General features: G+C 38.4%; 1 protein-coding gene across 3 annotated transcripts in view; it reads right to left on the reverse strand.

Annotated features, from left to right (window-relative positions):
* Positions 1 to 22,771, reverse strand: part of LOC105933759 (TOX high mobility group box family member 2) — a 115,864-nt gene that overhangs the window by 55,800 nt on the left and 37,293 nt on the right. For 2 of the 3 annotated variants that reach the window (XM_021321996.2, XM_012873429.3), the window contains exons 2-3: positions 15,206 to 15,283; positions 772 to 831 (exon numbers count right to left, since the gene is read on the reverse strand). In XM_021321996.2, coding sequence (XP_021177671.2) covers positions 772 to 831; positions 15,206 to 15,283 — 138 coding nt within the window. The remainder of the gene's footprint in view (positions 1 to 771; positions 832 to 15,205; positions 15,284 to 22,771) is intronic. The other variant, XM_012873431.3, reaches the window with a different exon arrangement.

The following is a 22,771-nucleotide window of genomic DNA, read 5'->3' on the forward strand; positions in this document are numbered from 1 at the left end:
AAAATGTGATGTGCATGTTGGGTAAGAAGCTTCATTTTGGTCTCATTCTTCCACATTTTGCTATGTTCTCCTACACGGCTTGTGGCAAACTATAAATGGGACTTTTCTTCAGTTCTGGAGTGCACAACTAAGAGTGTGGGACTTTGAGGTTTCTTCTTTTAATAACGCTCAGGCAGTCCGTTTAGGTGGACAGCAATGCCATGGTAAAATGATGGATTGAACAATGCTTTGTGAGAAATTTGGAAGTTTTTTAATAACCTGAACCTTATTTAGAAATCTCCACAACTTTATCCATAACTTGTCTGTTTCTTGAGCTTCATGATTTGTTTTGTCATTTTCTCTGAGAACGTCCAAAGTCTTTAAAGAACAGTTAGATTTATATTGAGAATAAATTACCCACAGGTGGACTTTGGAGGCAATTGGTTGCCCTGGATTGTGCTGTGTCAGAATAGAGGAGGATTAATTAGGCTTTTCAGATTTTCATTTGTTAAAAAAGTGCAAAGATGTGTGCCACTTTGTGTTAAATCCTAATAAAATACAAAAAAGGCTTCAGTGGGTATAACTATGTTTAAAAGGCACTATATTTACCAAAAAGAGTGCTAGCTTCCTAGTTTACAATGATGCTGTCTAAACATTGCTGCCTTAATTGTGACGTAATATTACCCATCTTTCACAGAACTGAACTGTTTATTAAAAACACCCACATAAACTAAAAAATATATAGTTTACAAACTTGGGGAGGATTATAGGAAAATCTGTGGGCTGTCTTACCTGATTTGGTGACCGAAACTCTTGGTTGCTGTCATTCATGTACATGTTGTCAGCATCAAACTGTGAACAGACACACAAAGGAAAAATAAACATTGTATTTAAGATGAGATTTAAAAAAAAAGACAGTGGGTGCCTGGGGAGGAGGTACAAAGAGGAAAAGCTCTAAAGCTCTTTACGGGTGGCCTCAAGTGTGAGACTAATGACTTTGTCACTTTGGTTAAACCTCATGGTGGCATGGCAGCACGGGCAATTACTGTTCGTCAGCGGGCCGGTAATTAGGCTACATGAGCGTGGTGACGAGAGATGGGCTTTTCCCTGTAGGCTCTGCGGCGTGTGTGAGAAAAGAGAATGAGTGTGAATGAATCTATGACTGCATTGGGTTGGGAAGTGTGCGCTTGCTGTCTTTGAGGGTGCTTTGTGTGTGCGCAGTGAAGTGAAGGCATGCTGTGTCTTCTAACTGGAGCTAATCAGGCAATGAAGGATCACTTGCCGCAGGTGCCAAAACACTCCTTGACATGGGGTTAGGGCTCACGTAACAACAAATGACTCCCGACCAGCGAGGGTGCAGGGAAACAACACAGGGTCAACAGCAGAGTGCACCATGCTAGCTCGGCCCTCTCCACTGAGCTAGATCGCTGAAAAAAGAGATTAGTTTTAAACCTGTTGCAATTGCCAGAGAGAAAACAATTAAACGGATCTGTTTTAAGCCATAAAATCGGCACTTTCAAGAGGCCAAGGGAAATATGCAGCCCCCCGCATGGAAAAGCCCAACGCCTTCAGGAAAAAGCTTTATGGACAGATGAGGCAAAGATTGAGGTGTTTGACTACGAAGAAAAGACGAACGCTCACAGGAGACAATGTGAGACTTTGAACATAAGTACACTGAGCCAGCTGTCACGCATGGTGGCAAAAGCATCGTGCTGTGGGTCTGTTTCACTGCCAGTGGTGCTGGCGGATCGCAGAAAGTGATGGGAATAATGACGAAAGGTAAAATATCTTTGAATCATTCAACTTCGACTCAAGTCAAAAGCTAGACAAGCTAGACAAGCTGGACGTCCAAAACCGACAAAGATCCCAATCACACACCAACACTGGCTTTAGAATAGATAAAGTAGGCTAACACTGAGTTTCTTCCCCATCTGTCTTTTATTTAACTTTCCTTGGTTGCTGTATTGTCTTCTCTGTTTCATTGTCAATCTGGAAATGTAAAAACAAAGGTGGCGGTCTTTGGAACAGCATCACCGTTTCAGCTTCTCGCCTTTTGGCTGAAGCCAAGCCTCTAGGGAGAAAGTATAGAACCTGATTATGACACCACCCCCCCCCCCCTCCTTTTGAAATGGAGCTGATAGCAACTAACTTCTGTCATGTTGTTGCCAAAGAAGTTAGGTGCTCTGCGGGTTTTGTAGCAGACAGCGCTGTTAATCGGGAGAGTTTCCTGTATCCCGTTGACTCTGAGAGTATAGCTCGGTTTGCATAAAGTACTAAATATTGAAGCATTCATGTTGATGGAGCTGCTTTCAAAATAAAAGCATGCTTTAGTTTTCACAATCTAACCAAAGCAAAACATACACTGCTTAAAACAATTAAAGAAACATTTTGAAAACATGTCAGATCTCAATTTGAAAGTAGGAAACATGTTGGATATCCATACTGATACGGAACGGGCAGCGTGTTGGAAACAAAAGGACCGCATCATTTGATGAAAATGATCAACTCACAAAGGGCTTAATGTGCTGCTGCAGCAGGCTACTCCATCTGTCAAATAGAGTCAACTCTTCAATTTGTTGACTGAGGTCAGTGTTTTTCAATGTCTTGACAGAAAAGGAGAAAGCAGGAGAAACATGATCAAACTAGACAGCATTCCATGTCGCATTCCTCAAAATTAAATACGAGGAGGGGCCCTTCTCTTTTCCAGGAGGATCCGCCTCGTGCTACAGAGAAGGTTACTAAAGGCTTGAAAGGTAAACAAACGCCGGATAGCAGAGTATACAAATGGATCATAAGATGTACCTGCACTAAACAACGGCCAAATAGGTAGCCTAATGGACGGAAATGAGCTGAATTCCTTTGGGGGGGAAATCTAATATCTACGCTCGGAGGCAGGAAAAAGCCGAAGTAGGTGAATGGGCATGTGAGTGGTGAGAAAGAGAAATTACTGTAAATTATTGCAGATGAAAGGTTAGGTGGAACGAGAGCTTGCCTTGGGGCAACGGATGGTTAATGATGCATGCTTTGAAAAGCCCAAGTGAGGATTCACATGAGCAATTTAATGATTACATTTACATTCATCTACATATGCAAATATGAAACAGTCAGGAGCTGAATATATGACACGTTTTGGCCTCTTTCCCTTTTTTTTAGAGAATCAATCTAAAAGCAACAAGCTAAAAGCTTGTTGCTTCTAGATTGCTCCTTGTTTGCTGAAGTTGAATGCTGACTAATTGTGCTCTAGGCACAGTGGGTTGTTTAATCAAGAACAGGAGTGTTTATCATCTGACTAACCTACAGAGAGAGAGAGAGAGAGAGAGAGAGAGAGAGAGAGGGTCAAACAATCTTGACCTGGGTCACAAATCTGCAATAAACTCTTCCCTCCTCACATGACTATTGTTCTCTTCTGAGCCATTTCATTCTATTAAACTCCACTTTAATATGACGCAAAGCCACTCGGAGACCCTTTTAAAGATGCTCTCGGGTGGATAGAGATTGTAGTGGCTGAATCATGTTGTTTTGAACCCCACAACGTCGCCGGAGCTTTCACCAAAGTTCATTTTTGCAAAGTGAATTCTGCAGGTTGAAGAAAATGTTCAATTTTGACACTTACGTCAGGCAATCTGATGATCACCGGAAAGGCCAAAACAGCCCAGAAAAAGGTCAGCCATTTTGTGCTTCAACATGGCCGCTCATATATTGCAATGTAAAGCTCTTTCCTTCTGCTCCTTTCTCTGAACGACACTGCTTTGCACTTTCTCACTCTTCCATTTAAAATGCCAATTTACAGCTGGCTCAGTGCTATCAGCTCAGCCATTACTCCATGTGTGTGCTGGGGAATATCTTTCACCCTTTCTCCCCCTTTTTTGCTTTCTGCTTCTTTCCATTTTTCCCTTTTACTTTCTTACTTCTATCCCTTACTTTTTTATTCATTGTCCTCATGTTCCCATCATCTCCACCTTTCTCTCTGTATTACAACCTTCTAAGTACTAGTTCTCCATCATGCACCCACCCTCCCCCCTTCCCTCCCTTCCCTCGTCTCTTTTTCTTCAGCGGGGCTTGGCATCGCTTTCTCATCGGTAGCTTAATTGGGCATTCTGCCTGAGACAAGGGCCTCATTAAGCAGTAATTACACACATGTTGTTTTCGGCAAACATCTCTATTTGGATTGCTTTGCATGGTAATTGTTCAGCAGGGACCACTGCTTGCGATGTTTCAATCCGTGACACACGTGGTGCTGGTGGAGAGCAATGCAAAAAAAATATGAAGACGAAGGGTAGAGGAAGAGGGGGAGAAGGGAGGGGGTGTTAAAAGAAAAGAGAGGGGAAAAAAATAATAATAAGTGGTGGAAGAGAAACAAATTGTAAAATAAAGAATGCATAGATGAGAGGGAGAGAGGATGAGAGTAACACAGATGCAAGCTGAAAGAATGAAGGCAAAGCAGAGACAGTAAGTGGAGAGACACGATGAATAAATGACAAAAAGGACAAATTCAGTGTGAGAGGAAAATGAGAATGAGGAAAATGAGCAAGGGGAGTGAAAAGAGAAAAGATAGAGAGTCACAGAACTGGGTCATGCCTCGCAATCGTCTACAAAGTTGAGTGTTTCAAAAATAATGAAGCCACAAGGTGGAAGTAATGCTAACTAGCATATCCAGGGAAAACATGTAATATTTACACAGTTCTAATGGTGCAATATAAGGCTGGGATCCTTTCATCTAGGAGTCCTGTGTAAGACCGATGATGACAGGATCGGAGGCTCCACTGAAGACTGCATTTGATTGATGGACAATTTATATAAGCTCCTCACTGAAGCCTTCTAGGCAATATCTGTTTGTGTGGAGGTGGGGGAGGGGGGGGGGGGGTGACGATCAACTGCTCGTGGCATAATGCCACAACTACTCAATCACTACAGGAAAAGAAATCCAAGAAATAACTTCATCTAAAGGGGCAAAATTGGCCCAATTATTTAAAAACATGCAAACACAGCCGGTTATATGTCTACTAATGTGAGTCTTAGCACACTGGATATTGGTACTTTTACCAATAAAAGTGTCTAGAATACTACTCAACTATAACCATTTTTTTTTGTATTTTAATTTTAAATCTCTATGTTTGTGTTTATTTTTTCACACATACAAAATGCATATTTCTCAAATTAGAAAATATATATATTTTTACTCAACAAAAACTCAGCAATGCTACTTGTTAAATTCTTAAAATAATGTAGGAGTCACTACATTTCTCTAAGCCACTCTTCAAAATGAGAAAGACCAGAGAACATTCAAATAAGAAAGCTGCATGTTGATCTTTACTAATCAATAAATTACTACAAGGAAATAGAGACTTGCCTAAACAAGCTGATTTAAAAAGATGTATCCATTCAAAACTCTTTATCAGTGACACCAGTAAATGTGGAGTGAGCAATATGTGCATACTAGGAATAGAGAAATAACAATTAAAAAAACACAAAAAAAACAAAGGTTTTCTGGACTGCCAGAAGATGGTGATAGATTCCACAACTATTATTTGTCAGTGTACAAAGGAACAAAATTCCTTGTCCAACTAGTATTTGTTCAAAATTAATCCATTCAATAAACAATCCCTTTTCTTTCAAATACAACCTTTTTGCTTCACAACCTTTTCCAGGCAGACAGATGTAAATTATCTGTTCTTTTTTTTTTTCAACCGGTTGCTTTTTGAGATCCCTTAGCCTACTTCATGTTGTCAAATAGGTTCTATTAAAATTATTTCTTGATCCTATAGATTAGGTTGTAATGATTAAAAATTTCCAAAAAATGTGGTTGATCACATTAATTCATGATGTAAAAAGGAGGGAAATTAGTATTTCACATAGGGCCAAGTTTGTCTGGATAGCTTTTTTCCCTTACTAAATCCAATCATTTGAAATTAGCTTTTTGAATTTACTCAGGCTACTCTTGTTATTAACATTTGTTTGATGATCTGAAACATTTAAATGTGACAAAAAAAAAATACTTTTCCCAGCACTGTAACTTCGACATACCGGCATTACCATTAATTAGTCTCTGCAAATAATCACAGGAGTTTAACAAGGAATCCTATTGCTTATGTAGTGAGGAGCAACAACTAAGAATTTTAGATTTTACCCAATTAACACATATGCAGCCTGTACCGTTGTTAGAGAAAGGAAAAAAAATAACAACAACAAATTATCACACGAAAGAGGAAACCACAACCAACTTTCTGAACTTTTGAATTAATAAGAGAAAATCTATAAGCAGAATTTGTAGTAGGTGTGAGTTTAAAAGCCTTTGCCAGTACACCAAGTCTCTAAAAATAATTCTCTCGCCGAGCGGAATTAATAAACCCAGAACAGTACACAGCCATTCTGTGAAGGGAAGGGGTGTGGTGGTGGTGGTGGTGGAGGAGGAGGAGGAGGTGGTGCGGGCTCATGCAATATGTATGCCTGTTTGAGCACCCTTCTTCTTCCTCATCTTCCTCCCTCTTCTCTTCATTTCTCTCTTCACATCTCACTCCTTCTCCTCTAGTCCTCTGTTCAATTAAGCTGTAGGAGCGACCTAACAAACCCCCGACCTGAGACAATGTGTGCCACCGAATTTTGATGTTGCCCAACTTGTCACTGCTGGTTCAAAGCCAGAGGAGGATGAGGAGGCAGAGACACAGCGCGCACGTACACCGACACACAAACACACACACACACAAACATCTAACAACAGCAGAGAAGGGAGGGAAAAAAAAAACAAGACAATATGGAAAGTAGAGGCAGAAAGAAAGAAAGAAAGAAAGAACGAAAGAAAGAAAGTTGCATGGGAAGTATGCAGAAAACGCCAGAGTAGAGAGGCTACAGTAACAAATCTGGTATTGCACCACGCCCCTAGCAAACAATGAATATGGGCAAACAATGTACATGGCATACACATGTACACAGGCAGTCAAAACACACACACATACACACACACACACACACACACACACACACACACACACACACACACACACACACGCACGCACAAAGCCCATAAAAAGCACAGCCGGTGGCCATGGCGACACATGCTCTGTTGTCGTTAGATAAGGGAAACAGGGCCTCTTCCTGGGTGTGAGAGTTTGATCCTGCACACACAACCGTGTTCAACTAAAGTCACACTACTTGTGCGTGCACAGCTGCGGCACCACTGGGGTCACATCTATTGTACCAACATCAAGTGACTCATGTGGCCCCACTTTATCAGCTACATGATTTATTTTCTTAAAAAAAAAATAAATGATGTGTATATAGGTGGAAAAGTTTCCTTAATTTTTCAGGTAGATTTTTAATGGCTTCCCCTCTGGTGATATTAAGCATAACAAAAAGTTTCTGGTTTTAGGAACATCAGATGATTTGGTGTTGGATATCTTAGGTTACTCCTTTATAAATGTTACAAGACAAGGCATGCGGGGTATCTGCAATTATATGGAGACAGGGTTGTGCAAATTTACAACTTTACATGTTAAGTTCAATAGCTGAAAATAAGCATAAAAGAACAAGTTGTTGTTCATGCACAAATATTTCCCGATGTATTATCTTTCATAAACGATTGCTGATTAACACGGACATTACATCATTGCCCAACATTTGCATGCTGCTTTCTGACAGCCTTTAAAAAAAAAAAAAGTTTTGCTTCTCTCCTACTTGGTATGATAGCCTGTATTGTTTCACAGTGTCACCTGATTTTCATAGTGGAGACAGAAACCAAAGTCTAAAAAAAAATGTGACATATAAGCAGCCCTAAAAGACCAATGTCTTAAATATGGTCACGTTGAAAGGACAGCAAGCTTGTTTCTCTCTTTTAGTTTTATTCAAACAAAACAGTGTTAGGTGGTGTGGTAATAAAAATATCATAGCTGCTTTTATTTTTATCTTGCAGTAAAATGATAATCAGGGTTTCATCACAAAAATGAAGGACAAAAAAAAACATTTCTGCAGTTTGGCCAATGAAGTATACTGTGTTAAGACTACCTTAAGCTTCTTAATTCATTTCTATCATAAAACATAAACAACACTGTAAAGTGCTGTCTCTCTCTCTCTCTGCATGAAGCAAAAGCAAAAGGAGAACATACAGCTGGTGAATCTGCACAAGGACATGGAACAGCAAAATAATACAATCTATTTTCACCGCTTTGACAGATTGTTCTAATGCTTCACTAATATCGCCACATTGCTTATCCTTAATCAGACAAAACCTCAACTAACTGAAACCAAAGACAAGGTCTGTGCTGTTATCGAAGCTGATCAAAGACAAACTGGAAAGGCACAATGTCCTGAAGTATTTCCATCAAGCTTTCCACTCCTCAGTAGTACCTCCATAATAAGATCTGGACAGGCTTAATGGACAAAGCACTGCTGGGAGAACCTGAAGTAATCATTTTTGTTTGCTAAATCATGAGCCTAGTTGAAATAAGATGGGTTTTTCAAGATTTACTGTGCAAGTCTTAAGGAAAGAGCCATTTCACAGAGACAGTTCTGGTCGCTGCAGCTCCCTTTTTGAACTTCAATATGATGTGCAGAGCCACAGCTCAGGTTGTCCACACAACGAGCTAGCTGAAAACACGACAAGTGATATATTTATAAATCTGGAGTCTTGAACATGACCAACTAGAAATAGGAGAAAACATAATGATACTAGATACTTCAGCAAAGTCCTCAACATACACAGATCAAGACAGGTCTGATATTCCTCCAAGAAAGATTAGTTTTTTTGGGTCGTGTTTACACGCCGATTGTTAAAAGTGAAAAATCTTCAATTTTATTCGGCTGGAATGCACTCCACCAAAGACCAATGTGGAATACTCCAGTGTCCTGAACGTCGTCCTTGTTGAGTGAGTTGAGAATGATTTAATCTCCACGCTAACGTAGCTCAAGCGCTACGCTACCTATGTACTACCATATCTTTATTTATAAATTGTCTACTGGGGGGCTTCTAGGCACTCCATTTTACAACAATTTGAATCCACAACACTTTTTGTTGATGTTCTGTGCAAATGATTAAATTATTTTGGGTCGGCCTGTGTCTAGTTGTGGAAGAGGCACCCTATGCGGAGAGGCTGTTAGTGCTCAACACAGCCATCTAGGGTTCAATTCCTGACATTGTGACCTTTGCTGATTGTATTTTTTCTGTCCATTTCCTATGCGATTACTATCAATAAAGGCCACTGGCATCACATACACATCTTTAAGAAATGTTAAATGAGTTTATGTTTTCTATTGAACTGTTTAGATTATGTTCCTCCACCATTTTATAAGACACTTTTAAAAAATGTCCTGTAAAAGTCTAAATTGGTTGACTGTCACCAGTGGGCTGCTCTCGCTTCATGTTCAATACAGAGAAAACTGTCTCGTTTAGTTCAAAATTCACAGAAAACATGAAAACCAATCCCTGGATGGACCAATCCACTCATCAGCTCCAAGACGAAAGCAACACACTGTTGCAAGTGAACTAAAAAAAGGTTTCTACCACTTCCGGTTCCACATTTACCTTGGGATGTGCAGCAGCAAAGAGAGAGAAAAAAAGTTGAAGCTCTCATTTATCCACTATGGTGCTGGTGTGCTGGAACAACCACAAAACAGAGCCAACAGCCAGAAACAGAGATGAAAAGAGATACGAGTGGAGATTGAGAATATGGAGAGGTAGAGCGAGGTGGGAGTGTGGGGCATGTGGGTTGCCAAAAAAAGGCTTTGTTTCCACCTTGAACTCGGGTTTACAACGGTTCACAAAAGGATAAAAATCTAAACGGATGACAGTTTATCTGCACACACAAGTCAGTGGCTTTTAGACCGTGAAGAGATTTTCTAATTTCATTTTTTATTTCTTTAAAGCTTTAAAACAAGGTCTAAAAAAGTCAGATATAACTTTTGCCTCAAAACGGGAGAAACTGGAGATTCTGTGTAGGATTTTGGTGTATTTACTAAAGAGCTCCATAAGACTACTACTTGCATTTCAATAGCTCTGTCATTCCAGGTAATGTGTGTTTTAAGTAAGAAATAATAAATACAGAATGTGCATCATTATTAGACAAGCTGTGTTTTCTAAGGATTAATTTTATTATTAGTATGGTGCTATCAGGCAAACCAAAATATTAAAGGGGACATATTAAGCAAAATCCACTTTTTTAGCCCTTAAATAGACTTTTTTCCCCCGTGTATCACTGGTCTCTAGGAGGAAATAAAAGTCTGTCCAGGTTGAACATAGATAGCTTTATATTCTGTTTGGGTCAAATTTTTCAAGCTGTTCAGTTTTCTCTATTGTGATATCTGAACAATTACATCACAGTATTTGCTGTAGAGCTGCAAAACAGGGTCATAGACTTCCAGCTTACCAATTTACCAATCCGAGATTTACATTTTTTTCACTGCAATTTTCACCCAATTCCCAGTCCCCCAACATACTATAAAAATGGCCAAATGGGGTGGAGTGGAACTCTCTGTGACCTAGAGAGGGGTGATGGTGTGAAGTGGCCTTTTACATTTAAAGAGACAGCACCAAAACAAGTTGCTCTCAGACACACCTTAGAACAGTGGCAAAAGACGGCAACAATAATAAGGAATTCAGACCAAAGCATTGCAGTCCCACTTGATATAGACCACCATAGACATTATATACGTAGACGCGTCGTTGGGCGGGTTCTGCCTCTATTGCGATGCGTCAGAGCGTCCGCCATGTTAAATGTGGCAAATCTGCAGTTACTCAGTCACTTAAAGAGTATCAGAGGGACTTTAATCTCAGAATATACTTTGTATTCGTAATATTTTTAATTTTGTAATGTTACAAGTTTATTTTCTTATCCCTTTAGCTTCATTCTCCTGAATGTATTCTCGTAAAGAATAAAAATAATTTAAATAATCTAACCTGGCCCTATTACTCCAGGAGTGAAATAATTCTGCAAACTGTTACTATTCTGGAAATGTTCCCTCTTAATTCTCATAATATGATGTTTTTCTCATAACATTACCACTTTTATGTTTTATGTTTTTTTTAACTTTGTTGTCTTATTGTCTATATGTGCACATCTATGTCTAAATGCAGTAGTCTGTGCTGTATGCAAGCTAAAAACCTTGAAAAAGAATGGTCTTGCACAGCTTTTTCCTAGTGTTGCCACTATGCAGCTTTAGTGTGTCCAGTTTTGCAACATGGTGCAGCCTTAGTTTATCGAAGGCAGATACAAGTAGTGAAATCAGCTCGAATACATTTCCATGCAGCACAGGAATCTTTTCTGATCCGCATTCACTACAACAGAACTTAACTTTTTTCTGCCACATACAATATGGCGGTGACGTTGACGTGTGAACCTGCGCCCAACGACGCGTCTACGTATATGATGTCTATGTAGACCACAGCTCAATGATTTCAGTCTGAAAAGGGAAGGCATTAAAAACCATGTCCTTTTTAAATAAAACTCAGACCTGAATACTTAACAAAATAAAGGTGAGGTTTTGGCTTTCTTAGGATATTTAGGTTTATTTAAGTGTTATTTTGCTTATTTAGTTTGTGCCAAACTAAATAAGCAAATAAATATTTTCTCATATCAGTAGTTTATTTTAATCTATTAAGCAAGAATAATAAACAACTTTAACTGTACAAATGCAAATTTCTGAAATTTAAAAAAAGATTAGTGACCACTATAGCCATCTCATTGGAGTCTGGAACTTCTTGATCTATTGCAAATTTACTTTTATTGTTCCAAGAACCATGGCCTTCCAGATTCTCTTCAGGGAGTGGTAGCTACTGTTTTCCTTCACTGTACATATGTTTATGAAGGGCCCACGAGTTCTCAACAGGGGAGAGCTATAGTTGGGCCACACTGCCCTGTTTCTAACATAAGACCAAAATAAATATTGAATTAACTTACTACATTTATTGTTGCTAGCTTGTACTTCGGGCATGGGCTGCCTTACATGAATGCACTTCTAGTTTAGGCATTACAGTCAGGCAGTCTTGTAGACAGCTCAGGGGTCTGATCAGGTAGTGACACGGTGTACCGTAGTGCTCCGGATATACATTTAGCAGAGCAGCTTCATTGCTTACCTAAGTTGTACTTATACATTTTAACAGATTTTTGAGCACATTTTACCACATACAATCGGTCAATAAGCACAACTGTAATCACATATAAGGCACACCGGATTATAAAGCGCACAATCACGTTTTGAGAAGTTTTAAGGATTTTAAGTGCATCTTATTGTTAGAAAAATACGGTAGGTTTTCGACATAAAGGTTGTGTGAATGAAGATTAAATCATTGAAAAATTACAATAGAAAAAATTTAAGAATTTTAAAATCTTAACTTCTTAAAATCTTGGGATATCTTGATAGCTGTTATAAGCCCCACAGGAAAGGCCAACTGTAGTCAATTAAATAAGTGGAATACTTCACAATGAAAGAACATCATACATCTCCATGAAGTTGGTAAAAAAAAAAAAAACAGCCTAGTCCTAAGAGCATAGTTAAATAATTGATGTTTTTTCAAGTCCACATTTACACTGCAGCAAATGTGCTTTCAGATGCTTTCTGTTTCAGCAACTTTTAGGATGATCAACCAAAACACTAAATTGATTTCCCCGTTGAGGCTTCCATGCCTTTCCCTTTTGTTGTTGGAGGCGTGGCTGTTGCGTCTCCAAGTGAGCACACGTTGCAGTGTGCATCATCGGTGACATCAGTTTGCCTCTGCAGCAACTCAGGCAGAGTGCAAAAGAGGTCACAGCCATTGAGTGAGCCACGTGTGAGTGCTGGCGAAAAGGTATAGAAGAAAGGAATATGTCAAAACCAAAGTGCAACCCGCACGGCCTCCATCATCCTGCTGTGGTAGCCTTCAAGGACCCCAGAGGTGCTGGGAGTGCTTCGTTTGCATCAATCAAATCAGCATCAAAAGTAATTAGCAGATGGGTCCAGCGGTTGCTGTGGGGTTATGCTTACCAACCCAAGCTTTAGTATCGCAGCTCTTACTGACAGTACGGTGTGAAAATATCCGTATGTGAACTTGGGAGTGTAGTAAAAACAATAGTTTCTGAGGGATCTAGGTGAGCGTGAGCCACTTCTAACTGACTGGGATAAACAGTGATGAGAGAAGATAACAGGCACAGTGAACGTCACGTTACCCCAGCCATTTGCTTCTGCTCACCGCAAACATCAGATAACTACAACAGGAAAAGGAGAGAAGAAAAAAACACAAAAAAACAGTTTGTTTTCTTCTGCATATAATTGGGTATCTTACTGTAATCTGGTGCTCTACACTGAATAAAATGTGCAAGAGCAAAGCATGAAGGTTTGTGAGCTTTGACAACAATAAATCATCGCATGGGAAGTACTTGCATCAGTCTATCTCCAAGAATGCCAACCAGTCTCCAATTTAAGCGTGCAACAAAGCACAGAAGAAGAAATAGAAGAAGAGAGACAATGATACAAGGTTTGGTTGAGACAGCAAATAACAATCTTACAAAACAGTGGAAGAAATATAGCATAACTTGCAAATCGTTTTGACACCACTGCTGTAAAAAATATTCTAGTAGCCATAAAACTACTGTTTTGCAAAAGAAAAGCTCACTGGAAGAGCAACAACCACTCTGTTGCTACACCATAGCAGCAGTCAGACATATTTGACAAATGCAAAACATTATGCAAAGCTAGCTGATGTCAAACGAGAAATTAAAACCCTGCAAGTGCAAACACTTAGAACAGAAATATCATAAATAAACGTGTCACCACATAAGATGATAAACAAGTTGTGTTTTAATGTATCCTGTTAAATCAGCATGTTACATTTCATGTGTTAACAGCTAAATATATTCATACAGTATATATATATATATATATATATATATATATATATATATATATATATATATATATATATATATATATATATATATATATATATATATATATATATATATATATATATATATATATATATACATATATATATATATATAAAGAAAGAAAGCCATGATCAGACCTGAAGTGTAACTGCGGGATTTTGCAATCTTATTTCGTTAAGGATAATTTTGTAACAAGGTTAGCAAAGGCTCTATATAAATGATTTAAAAGTACTTTCAGATTTAAACTGCATTTGTTTTGGGCCTGAACGCCCAAAAAAGTGAGTTGTTACTGTAACAACTAAAGAGACGGTTTTTTTTTGCACCTTTGGGTGTTTTCACACATATGTTCCTACAAGTAGACACTTCTGATATCATCTGTAAATTCCTGTAAAGCAACTGCCGACAAATAAAAAATATATATGGTGTCTGAGTTATGAAAAAAGTATTTAAGATATGATTTCACAACTTTTTATGAAAGACATTTCGAGTGAAAAAACGTCTCTCCACACATTTATAATTTGGGATTTTTCTCTTATGAACAAGATGGAAAAATGTGAAAACTTCTGAGGAATATTCAGCTGGAATAATAATTTTTAAAAAACACTTTATCCCAAAAAAATGAGTTGCTTTATCTTTTATTTCTGAAGTCTTACATGACTTGGCACACTGTCTACAAAATGTCTTCAGTAAACACTCAAATCTCTCTGCTGCGGATCTTTGCTCAGGAAAGTGGCTGCTGTGGCGGCAGGTTAACATTAGCTCTGTTTGCATATGACTCGTTGATTGGTTTTAATTAACAGAAACAGATGTTCTTCAGTTTTATAAACTAAACTCTGCTTAACGCATCAAATCTTTTAGAACCATTGTTTATAGCAGGTCTCTTCCTCTTTGCAGCTGGTCAAGCCTAAGATCAATGTGTGCTAAAAGCGAGATGTAATACCAGATACAGATTAACCTGGATCAGGCCTGCAGTCTGGACTTTGGGAACCACTTCTATAGACAGCCCCTGTCCAATCTTCGCATACCATCCTCATCTTGACACATACAATTTTGTGTGAATCATCCAACATGGATGCATTTTGGTGAATGAATGAACTTTTTCTTCTTTGTCGATTGATAATAGATGCACTACATAGTCTGTAGGTGTAGTTCATGCTTTTACAATCTGAAGTTACATGTTTAATTTGAACCCCAGCTAATTAAGTTGTTTTTTGTTTTAAAACAACTTGACATTAGTTCGGGCTCTCTCTTTGTTGTCACTTAAAGTTAGTGCCTTAATGTTCATATTTTCATATTCAAAGGCAAGCACAATGTGGGCTTGGGAAAAAAAAAACAGGGGGGGGGGGGGGGGGGGGCGTTCAGCTACCAAGTCTCACCATAGCAATGGCCAGTCTTTTCCTAGTTGGGTTGATGCCTGAAGGGGGGGCAGTGCGGAGCCTAACACTGTACTGGGCCTGTGGTCAGAAAGACAGACAGCAGGTAAAGGAAGAGAAAGAAAGGACAAAAGTAGGGAAGGAAACAAGATGCGTGGGCTTTAGTTTTGCAAGGTACAAGCAGGGCATTTGTTAAGAACCTTTCCCTCCTCCTACTCCCTTCTGCCTGTTGCTTTTCTCTCCAGTCATTCCCAGCAAATGAATGCAGTGGGGAGGAGTCATGACACGAGACTTACACAGTGACTCTATGCTGGAGCTTTGCAAAGGGAAAAACGGAGGTTAATAAGCTGACCTCCCCTCCGCCCCCTGAACATGTCTCATCCCCACATGCATGCCGCCCCACTCTTTTGCATTCACTGACAAGCATATTACACTAAACACCTCTACCAGACACAGGGGCGGAACAATGGCTCGAAGCCAAGGAGACAAAAAAAAAATCCTCAGGGGTCAGGAGATGTGTTAGCTAAGCTTTTATATGGAAAAATAAGTTTTTTAAGTAACGAGCAAGAAAGCAAACAAACAAATATGTAGGGTAAGTTACCCCTGAAACAAAAAAAGAGAAGCATAAAGAAAGCATCAAGATAGATGATAATTAAAACAGAAATGCCAACATTGCAATAAATAAAAAATTTTTTTTTTTAAAACACAATATAAACACAGCACAATATTTTAAGATTAAAAAAATAAGAGTAATTAATACCAAGCTGGTATAAAACATGGGCTTACCAACATAATGTAAAATAATAACATTATAAAAGAAGTAAGCAGGACACAAGTCTATGAATAAGTCACTTGCAAACTTAGATTTTGGGAAATATTGTAGTAATATTACATTTACCATATTTTATTTCAAATACTATGGAATGGAGACCGTCACATATTTACTGGAGGTTTTAAGCAATCTCAAAGTATTAAAATGCCTTAACATCTCTTCTCAAACTGAGGTCGGGTTCACAAGGTCCCATGTATGAAGGGCCCGTGTATGGAGGTGAATGCTCTGACACCCAGTAACTACTTCTGAGACATTTAATTAGGATTAAGAAAGGAAGTACTTCTTAAGATGCCTTCTTGTATTCAATAGCGTGGACTAATAGAGACTTTATTTTCGGTCCTGCTGACTGTAAGATAAGTATTGGAGAAACCTCCATCACTTTTTAAATGTTGTGAATCAAAAAATCACGTACCCGACAAAAAAGAAAAAGGAAAAAAAGAAAAGGAGCTGTGACAGCAGACAGACACAATTTGTAAGTTGTGTAAGACAACATGGCCATCCACTGCGGCTAACAGCCCTGAAGCTAGCACCCGATTTCTAGCTTCCTAAAAATTAAGGCTTGAACAAAAGAGAAATTTCCTTGAGGTTTTAAAGATACTGGAGTACATCTGATCCTCTTGAGTTTAAAGTCCAACATATTTAGACTAGTTAACTGAAGTGTAAACTACATCAAACAGAGATTCTTCAAAATAGATTCATAATAAAGTACTGCATTTTTTAATAGACACAATTTTTTTTTTATGCTTCGTTCGACATTAGGGGGTCCTTTAACTCGATCAAACATTAAAAAAACACAAACTAATTTTACAATGATTATAGGTTTTTTTAAAATGACGCGATAATACTTTAATGTCAGAGAATGTCGGAAATGTATCTAGCGTCTCAGCACCTTTGTTTACACACATGCATAGCCAAAGAGAATCAAAAGTAAACCTTTATGGACTGAGCAGAATCCAAGGATTATACTTCCATCGGAAAGTGTTCTTGAAGAGTAGTGTCCAGTTAACCATATGCTTATCCAGCAGCAATAACAAATCTGAACTTAAAACCCTAAAAATGTGTGTTGGATTGACTGAGGGGCCATGTTGTTAAACACTTAATATTCTGCAGTGTATGACAAAACAGGCAAACTAATCTGCCAAAACCCAAACTACAATGAATAACCCAAGAAAACCAAACTAACTTCAAGCCATTTTCAGATGGCTTCAAGATCTTGTTCCTATGAAGTCAAAGAGCTGGATGTATGGTGGGCAGGGATGTCCTCTAAATGTTAACATAAAGTCTGACTTCACCAAAAATGGAAAAAGTTTGGTTTAGACTCAGACATAACTGTCTGTCCTTTAAGTTTTACCTCTAGCGTGACTAAAAAGACCAATCCACCCACAGGAGTGAAGATCTTCCAGACTTCTCAATAGTTTGGTTATTAAGGACAAACAGGTCTTAAGCCGACAGCTCAGACCACAGGCTAAAAACATCTTGTTATTACAGAGCCAAGAGTGCTGAGAAAACCAATTAGACCGTCAGATACTCCCCCATTTCTTGGTTATCACATGGTGTCGTGTGGGTGTAGATCTTAAATAAAACCTCGATGTTCTTTAATTTGCATCACAGGAAAACCAAAAACAAAGGTTGTAACGTTTTTTTTGTTTGGTTTTTTTGAGAATGGAATCCACCTTAGCTGAAAATGCACAGCCATAAAAACCACCAAAAAACAATGAATGACAGTGAGATGAAATATGATTCAAATGAGGGTCTCAAAATGCAGATAAAGAATTACCCAAATGAATATTTATCAGAGAAAAAGACCTTTGTATTAGTCTAACTGATGGAAATATATAGATGGTGGTGCAAACAACTTCAACATCAGGTGAATTTAGTTGGTTTCATTTAAAGACTGACACCATTTAATTTATGTACAACCCTGTTCTCACGATATATATTGACAAATCTACATACTTTTTCCACAACGTACTGTGGTGAGAATTAATATTAAATACATCAACTTTTTACTGAGTAAATATATTTATAATGGGCCTGATGATATGGCGTTCACACCAGATGTCAAATAAAAGCCAAGAAATCCACACTGAAAAAGAAATCAGCACACTGATCTAAAATGTATGTGTATTAAGTAGAATGACTGAGAAAATGAGGCTCAAAAGACAAAGACAGTCAAGAGAAATTACTGAAGTATGACAGGATTTAGGGAACAATCCTGGCAAATGTATATGAGCTGGTTTAGTCACAATTTGTGTCCTATAGAAAGGTTTCTCACTCCTGATGAGGTGATAATAATTAGGATAGCTGTCCAAGGACCGCTCATAGAGTCCTTCAGAAAGGTCTGGAAATAGCAGGCATAGTTTCACCTCACAGATTCATCATTAAGTAATGTTTCGACTGCCATGGCCTCTATGCATACTCACTGCGCAACACTCCACTGCTGAAGAAAAGTTATACCAAAGCCTGTTTAAATTTTGCTGCAGAACACTGGGAGAATATAGTCTGGTCAGATGAGACAAAAGACAAAGTCTGGCACATACCATGTTCGGGTTGGAAATGGCACATCACTTTACCTCAAAAACAACATACCAACTGTAAAGTTTGGAGGTGAGGGCCTGAAAAAGTAACTGTTATATTACTGGAAAGAATTGGAACATGAAAAAAGATAAATTTCTTCCCGTAAGACAAAGACCGCAAACAAACACCTGAAACTAGTCTTTATTTTATTTTTATTAAGATCTGTTCGATACATATCTTCCTGCCATATTAAAAAAATAAATCCTGCTTGTGTACCTTAATTACCTCAAATAAAAAGAGGAAAACTCATGAAAATAAATTAACAGCCTTCATGAAAATGAGAGTTTTACAAAGAAAGCAGGGATTGAATTGATAATGCTGCGGCAGAACACTAAACGAGCTCGACAAACAATGAGCGAAGGACAGATAGTCATTAGCAGCCATTGTGGATTTTTCAAATGAGTTATTCACATAAAAGCTTGTGCATTTTTCATAAAAATTAAATTGAAGGGCCCTAAGAACACAAACTCTATAAAATAATAACAGCCATTTCACCTTCACACTATCCCAAGCCTCTCAATTATTTACCACTAATGAATTGCTCCAGGCCATGTTTTACAATATCAGCTATCCCAGAGAGACAGATCAGCTCTCTCAAATACTTAAACACATTTACTCTATTCTATTTAACGTCCCTGATGTGAGAGAAACAAGGATGTTAAACTTTCTGCCTCTTCTTACAGAACGTTCTAACAGAATCTTCTTATAATATTCTCTGAAACTTCTCTAATAATTAAAAATTAACTGGTAAAAGACAATAAGTAGACCCTTGATGCTTAACTTATTGTTTTTTTATCTGTACTTTTCGAAGAAACCATAAAGCTGTTTTTTTTGCCTCTTCTTTTGTACATTCATAAAAGTGAGTGTGCTTGAGTAAGTGTTTAGAAATGCGCATATTTTACATCTGTATGTCCCCTCTCAGTGATGTGTTTTCAGCTCTGCTCTCCTTAAGTTTTTTTTTTTCACCTATCAGTCAAGAAAATTTAAAGATTAGTTCAGGCCAGCTTAAGTCCATTCCAGATGTAATCATGAGTCTAAAGCTGTAACTATTTTGGACACAAATTAAAGTGCCATGTATCCCATTCCTTGACAGCTGGTGGAGGCAGATTCCTATAACAGAGTAAAAAGATGAACTAAATAAATAAATAAAGGAGTCATGGATAGAGTTTGAAAGAAACATATACTATTTTCATTTCGACTGCTTTACGGATTAAGGCTTTAGGCTGTAGAAAAAAAACTGCATTAAAATAATCCACCATTTGCATGTTTTATCTCACAAAGGAGGATCACATAGACACACATAAACCAACCCCCAACGCCCCTCCCAACCTTCTCCTCCTCACTCCCCTCCCCCATTCTGGGTGAGCACACCCACACACACACACACACACACACACACACACACACACACACACACACACACACACACACACTCCCGTTACACATATACACACTGCCATCATTAAACACACACACACACATTGAGATCAACCTGCTGCCATCTGCTCTACACGCTCTGTACAATCCTTGCAGAATACATTATTCACTGCAATACATCACATTGCATTTCCTCAATGTCATAGCCTTGTGCTAAAGAAGACTGAGAGAGAACAGGGGAGAGAGGAAAGCAAAGCATCTATTGTACCGACTGGAGAAAGAGAGAGAATTTGGCCTGTTTTGCTGCGAGAGTGGTGGAGAGAATTAAATACAGGTTTATTTGACTTTTAGGTGAAACAAGGATGTCAGAAATACACGTTCCCTTTACTTCCAGCAGGCTAGATTACAGTTTCATACAAAGAGGTTAGCTGAATGAGAGGGAAGGATAACAGCTGCTGTGAACATGAGAGAAACTGACACATACAAAGAGGAAACCATGAGAATCTATCTGCAGGTTGAATGCACACTAAGATATGCACACTTTAGGCCATTCCATGTTCTTTTTAAATGCCCCTTTGGAAGTGCTTGAGCTTTCATATTGACTGTATGTAAACATGCATGTAAGTGGGTGCAGTAAGTGATAGTAGCTTAGGTGTAATTCCACTCCTAACCACTAGTTGCTTGCTGCAGATGGTTCAAATTCCTTCATTAAATACTGGGTTGAACACATTTTATTTAAGTAAATGCCCACAGCATATATGAGTATATACATACAACTAAAACAAGACACTTAGTTACGCTGTATAAAAACATACATAACAATTTAACTCACTGTCTGCCATTTACTCTAACTAAAACACCTATTTGTTTCCAAGGTTTAACTTCCTGGCTGATCTGTTGATATGTTGCTTCAATAATTTCTCTCATGTCATTTATTTTGAGAAGAGTGTTAGTTTCTTTTCTGCAGCAAAACACCCACACAACACGATGCATCTATCCCGGTACTTAACGGTTAGGTTTGTGCTCTCAGGCCTGAGAACTTCACTCTGTTTTTAACCAAATGCTAGTTTTATCCGAACATGGGTCATGTCTCAAAAATATAGGATTTTTGTTGCTTTTGTAAAGTGTATTCTGGCTTTTAAGGTTGCTATTCGAGAAATAGCTTCTTCCTTGCTGAGTGGCCTTTCAGGCCCTGTTGATGCAGGGTTAATGCACGGTGCAAAAAGTACACTCTAAACAGCTTTCACCAACATCTTCACATTTTTGCTGAGGTTGATAAAGATATTTCCAACCAGAACATGTTCCTCTCTGGGACACAGAACCTGTCTTCCTCCAGAAGAATTTGATGGCTGAACAGTCCCATGATTCCTATCTTTCAGTACAATTATTTAAGCAGATGACTGTGGCGCCTTCAGGCATCTGGTAATTTTACCCAAGGATGAACCAGACTTGTGGGGCTTCATAGACCTCTTTCTACTTTCTTGTCTGGATTTTTTCCAAGATGCAACGCAAAGCCGCACTGGGTTTGAGGTGTGACTTACAATGCAACCACAGCTGTGCCTCCATTTAACTAAAATCTTGGAAATTAAGCTTAAAAACCCATGAAACATCTTAATTTTCCAAACTGTTTAAAGGCACAGTAGTATTATTGTATGGAGACTTCTGAATTTGGACATAGTTATAAAGAATTATAGAAAAATGTGTCTCAGAATTTTTTTCTGAGATTGAGCAGATAGAAGGACTAAAAACATCTTGTTCAATTACATTACAGAGGTGCTCTAGTGGATTAAGACCTGGTGAATGTGGAGGCCATTGGAGAACAGTAAACTAATTTCAAAGCACTCCGAGATGATTTGAGCTTTGTGATCTGGTGTATCATCCTGCTGAACAAAGTCACTGTTTTGCAGAGTGAAAACAGTAAATTAATGTTTATTAATGCAAAGAGTGACCACTTTTAGCATTAAAAACCAGAATCCAAATCCAAGGTGAGGAAAGTCCAGAAAACCAAACGAGGAAAAAAGGGGCAGCACCACCACTTCCCTAGCTGAGAGTGACCTCTGTGGGACGACTAAAGCAAGGCTGAAACAGGACTGTCAACCAAAGAGAAAGTCAAGAAGGGAGTCCCAATCTCTATGGTGATACTGCCGTTCACATGAGAAGCAGATACTACATTCTGGGTCGAACCTAAGATGCGGATCTCACTGTCACATAGGTAGATCCCGTTTCATTCTTATTCAACACATAGTGTGCCACGTAGATGTAAAGCAACTTATCTTGGAAATAATAATGTATGTTTGTCTTCATTGAAGTAGCTTCTTTGATCAATTATTTGTAGACACCGATTAGTATTAGATGTCATTTATTTTCATTTATTACATGTACTAAACTTTGATCTTCTTTCTTCCATAAAATACCATAAAACTAAAATCAAATGAAATCTGCCCTTCTGATAAGTTTCTTCCAAAATAAAACAGATAAACAGACTGTGAGGCCCTTTACTCTGATATACACCAAAACTGGCTACACCAGGTATCTCGATTGTCTTAAGTTGGCCAGCCATCACACACCAACAGCGTCTCACTCTGGCTGCTTATTCTCTTCAGTGCAATCTACCCAATGTCAAGTTGTGCTGTCCACAAACAAACCCCCTCATGTTGGTTTGAGTCGAGGATTAAGGAAGTAAATATTTGACTCATATTTTCCAAATGGTAAATTGCTGGGTCTACAAATGATCGTCTAATGTAGTGAACTGTTATTGTTGTCTTGGTAACAAAAGTGACACT

The sequence above is a fragment of the Fundulus heteroclitus genome, chromosome 1 (genome assembly GCF_011125445.2).
Source record: "Fundulus heteroclitus isolate FHET01 chromosome 1, MU-UCD_Fhet_4.1, whole genome shotgun sequence".
Classification (NCBI taxonomy): Eukaryota; Metazoa; Chordata; class Actinopteri; order Cyprinodontiformes; family Fundulidae; genus Fundulus; species Fundulus heteroclitus.